The 5,000-nt window shown below is 45.7% G+C and overlaps 1 protein-coding gene across 1 annotated transcript in view; it reads right to left on the bottom strand.

Annotated features, from left to right (window-relative positions):
- The window catches only part of LOC137984488 (uncharacterized), a 3,433-nt gene extending 507 nt beyond the window's left edge, over positions 1-2,926 (bottom strand). Inside the window, exons 1-2 of the mRNA XM_068831658.1 lie at positions 1,898-2,926; positions 1,223-1,420 (exon numbers count right to left, since the gene is read on the bottom strand). Of these exons, the coding sequence (XP_068687759.1) occupies positions 1,223-1,420; positions 1,898-2,926 (1,227 nt within the window). The remainder of the gene's footprint in view (positions 1-1,222; positions 1,421-1,897) is intronic.
- Between the last annotated feature and the right edge of the window lie 2,074 nt (positions 2,927-5,000).

Consider the following 5,000-nt stretch of genomic DNA (forward strand, 5'->3'; position numbering starts at 1 on the left):
GTGTATAGTTGTGTATAGCACAGTATAGCGTTGCATAGCTGTGTATAGTCCTGTATATCTGTGTATAGGTATGTATACCGGTGTATAGGTCTGTATAGCTGTGTATAGCCCTGTATAGGTATGTATAGCTGTGTATAGCGCTGTATACCTGAGTATAGATCTGTATAGCTGTGTATAGCTTTGTATACCTTTGTATAGGTCTGTATAGCTCTGTATAGCCCAGCATAGCGCTTTATAGCTGTGTATAGACCTGTATATCTGTGTATAGGTATGTATACCTGTGTATAGGTCTGTATAGCCCTTTATAGGTATGTATAACACTGTATAGCTGTGTATAGACCTGTATATCTGTGTATAGGTATGTATACCTGTGTATAGGTCTGTATAGCCCTTTATAGGTATGTATAGCACTGTATAGCGCTATACAGCTGTGTATAGACCTGTATAGCTGTGTATAGCTATGTATACCTTTGTATAGGTCTGTATAGGTATGTATAGCTGTGTATAGCGCTGTAGAGCTGTGAATAGCTTTGTATACCTGTGTATAGGTCTGTATAGTTCTGTATAGCCCAGTGTAGCGCTGTATAGCTGTGTATAGACCTGTATAGCTGTATATAGCTATGTATACCTGTGTATAGGTCTGTATAGCTCTGTATAGCCTTGTATAGGTATGTATAGCTGTGTATAGCTGTGTATAATGCTGTATAGCTATGTATAGACTTGTATAGCTGTGTATAGCTATGCATACCTGTGTATAGGTCTGTATAGCCCTGTATAGCCCTGTATAGGTATGTATAACTGTGGCCACCACGACCACTGTGACCACCATGACCAACACAACTTCTGTGACCACCACGACCACTGTAACCACCATGACCACCACAACTACTGTGACCACCATGACCACCACAACTACTGTGACTAGCACGACCACTATGACCACCATGACCACCACAACAACTGTGACCACCACGACCACTGTGCCCACCATGACCACTATAACTACTTTGACCACCACGACCACTGTGCCCACCATGACCACCACAACTACTTTGACCACCACGACCACTGTGACCACCATGACCACCACGACCACAGTGACCACCATGACCATCACAACTACTGTGACCACCACGACCACTGTGACCACCATGACCACCACAACTTCTGTGACCACCACGACCACTGTGACCACCACGACCACCACGACCACTACGCCCACCATGACCACCATAACTACTGTGACCACCATGACCACCACAACTACTGTGACTACCACAAGCACTCTGACCACCATGACCACCACAACTACTGTGACCACCACGACCACTGTAACCACCATGACCACCACAACTACTGTGACCACCACGACCTCTGTGACCACCATGACCACTGTGATTACCATGACCACCACGACCACCTGAACCGGAAATTAAACTCAAATCACGCAAATTAAGCGATAAACAATTTTTAATGAAATAAGGACTAACTACAGGCGAGAACGTGTGGGGGTCAGAGTGACCACCCGTCTCACAAACAAGAGAGGTTACTGAATACTTTTGCTCTTTGGCCATTTCAATTTCAGCAGGAAAAGAAAACAAACAGTGGTTACAAACAGAGGTTACTGCATACGGGACCAAGTACCACCCTCAAAGGTTCCCTACAATGGCATTGGTAGGGTTCCTCAGCAACATCTGGGTGTGAATAACACGACCACAGTGACCACCATGACCACCACAACTACTGTGACCACCACGACCACTGTCACCACCATGACCACCACAACTACTGTGACCACCATGACCACCACGGCCACTGTGACCACCATGACCACCACAACTTCTGCGACCACCACTACCACTGTGACCACCATGACCACCACGACCACCACAACTACTGTGACCACCACGAGCACTGTCACCACCATGACCACCACGACCACTGTGCCCACCATGACCACCATAACTACTTTGAACACCACGACCACTGTGTCCAAGATGACCACCATAAGTACTTTGACCACCACGACCACTGAGACTACCATGACCACCACGACCACAGTGACCACCATGACCACCAGAACTACTGTGACTACCACGACCACTGTGACCACCATGACCACAATGACCACCACAACTACTGTGACCACCACGACCACTGTGACCACCATGACCACCAGAACTTCTGTGACCACCACAACTACTATGACCACCATGACCACTACAACTACTGTGACCACCACGACCACTGTCACCACCATGACCACCATGACCACCATAACTACTTTAAACTTCACGACCACTGTGCCCAAGATGACCACCATAAGTACTATGACCACCACGACCACCGAGACTACCATGACCACCACGACCACAGTGACCACCATGACCACCACAACTGCTGTGACTACCACGACCACTGTGACCACCATGACCACAATGACCACCACACCTACTGTGACCACCACGACCACCAGAACTTCTGTGACCACCACAACCACTATGACCACCATGACCACCACAACTACTGTGAGCACCACGCCCACTGTGCCCACCATGACCAGCATAACTACTTTGACCACCACGACCACTGTGACCACCATGACTACCACAACTACTATGACCACCACGACCAATGTGACCACCATGACTACCACGACCACTGTGACCACCATGACCACCACAAGTACTGTGACTACCATGACCACTGTGACCACCATGACCACCACAACTACTGTGTCCACCACGACCATTGCAACTACTGTGACCACCACGACCACTGTGACCACCATGACCACCACGACTACTGTGACCACCACGACCACTGTGACCAACATGACCACCATAACTACTTTGACCACCACGACCACTGTGCCCACCATGACCACCATAACTACTTTGACCACCACGACCACTGTGACCACCATGACCACCATAACTACTTTGACCACCACAACCACTGTGACCACCATGACAACCACAACTACTGTGACCACCACGACCACTGTGACCACCATGACCACCACGACCACTGTGACCACCATGAACACCACAACTACTGTGACTACCACGACCACTGTGACCACCATGACCACCAAGACCACCACGACCACTGTGACCACCATGACCACGATGACCACCACAACTACTGTAGTAGGTAGCAAGGATTGACAGGCCTACACAACTCCTTAACAATAGAGATTTTTGTACCGTATTTCCGGTTTTCTCACATGAGGCTATTGTATTGTATTTTTTGGTCTTTGACCTCTCTAAAGTTTCGCTCTCACAAGCACGTCCTTGAGAGATTTTCCTCTTTTGAAGGATATGAGTGGTGGCTCTTTGAAAATTTGCCGTAGAGAAGGCTGATTTTGTATCAAGTGCCATTTTTCTAATAAAACTTTTTTAAGGTGTGGCACTCCCGGATGATACTGTGTCACAAAGGGCAAGATATCCTTTGGGTCTTCATTTTTTTGTTTCAGCGCTGATTCCCTTTCTGTAAATTTAATGTCCGATAGAAGTGTCTCAATCAGACCTCTAGCAAAGAGACGTGATTTAAATTTGTTAATGTTCTCTTCAAAAGTTGTTTTTGAAAAGTTAGTGCGTAGGAGTCTTAGGGCTTCGCCCTTCACGAATCCTTTTTTGACACCTAGTGGGTGGCAGGAGGAAAAATGGGTGTACTTAAAGGTTTCAGTTGGCTTGAAGTGTGTTTTTACATCCAGAGTGGATTGATTTTGAAAACGTTTGCCTTTGTATACAACAGTGTCTAGAAATGTGGCTTCAGTGTTGGAGATCTCAGCCGTAAATTTTATTGTAGGGTGGTGTGAGTTTGCTTGTGTGATGAACTTGTCTATATCCTGTTTGCTGACATCCCACAACGAAAAAATGTCGCCAATGTATCGTTTCCAAATCAGTGGCTTTATGACGCTTTTGCTAAGAATTTCTGTCTCGATGTAGGCCATGAAGATGTTTGCAAAAGCAACGGCCATTTTCGTACCCATAGTGGTACCGTGAATTTGAAGATAGTTCTTTTCGTTGAATTGGAAAGAGTTCTCTTTAAGTATAAGTCTTAGCATTTCTTTGATATAGTTAGTGGGAATTGGAGGGTTATTTTTGTGAAAATTTTCGTACGCATTGCATACTGTAGTGATTCCCTCTTCTTGCGGTATATTTGTATATAGACTTGTGACATCCATCGTTACAAGGAAAGTTCGTTTTCCCATCTTCGTCTTTTCAATGAAGTTGATAAAATCTGTGGAGTCTTTCAGATAAGACGTTTGTGATGTGGAAATAGGCTGAAGTAATGTGTCAACAAATGCTGATATTCTTTCTGTAGGCCCGTTACAACCAGAGATTATTGGTCTCCCTACAAGGGTAGGCTTGTGGATTTTAGTAAGGGTATAGAATTCAGGTATTCGCGGTGGATTTGGTGTTCAGGTATGAACATAACGCCGTGTAACAAATGTCCAATTCATATTAGGAGAGCGAGCGAGTTCGCCTTAATCTGCTAGGTTTATCACTTTATAAGTGGTTTTTGGGCCATCTTCGTCCACAGAAGCCCCCAGACTGGCATCATTAAGCCGGAAAGGGGTGAAGGCAACCCTTTGAAAGAAAACAGAAGTGAAAAAGGGTTTCATGCAGACTGGGATCGACGCCTAAAATGCTACGTTATAAACATGGCGGTTCACGAGTGAAGTTGTCTCTCTGGCCTTTCTTTGCACGAATTCCAGGACCTACCGATACAATTTGGGCAAGTTTTGAAAGCTTAAAACTTCAATCGACGCGGTATTTTGCTGGTGGGACTGGGTGGCCCGAAACTTATGGAAAAATATGTAAAATGACAATCGGAAGTCTTCCCTTGCAATGGAATGTCACAATTACCAATAATTATTTTTGGCATAAGCAAGGCAACTTAAGAAGCACGATAATAGCCCTCATCCAATTGTTAAAGCGCGGCCGGAGGAAAAAGTAGTGACAAGAAGATCTCTAGCCAGATACTAAGGA

This window comes from Montipora foliosa, chromosome 14 (assembly GCF_036669935.1).
Source record: "Montipora foliosa isolate CH-2021 chromosome 14, ASM3666993v2, whole genome shotgun sequence".
In the NCBI taxonomy this organism is placed as follows: domain Eukaryota; kingdom Metazoa; phylum Cnidaria; class Anthozoa; order Scleractinia; family Acroporidae; genus Montipora; species Montipora foliosa.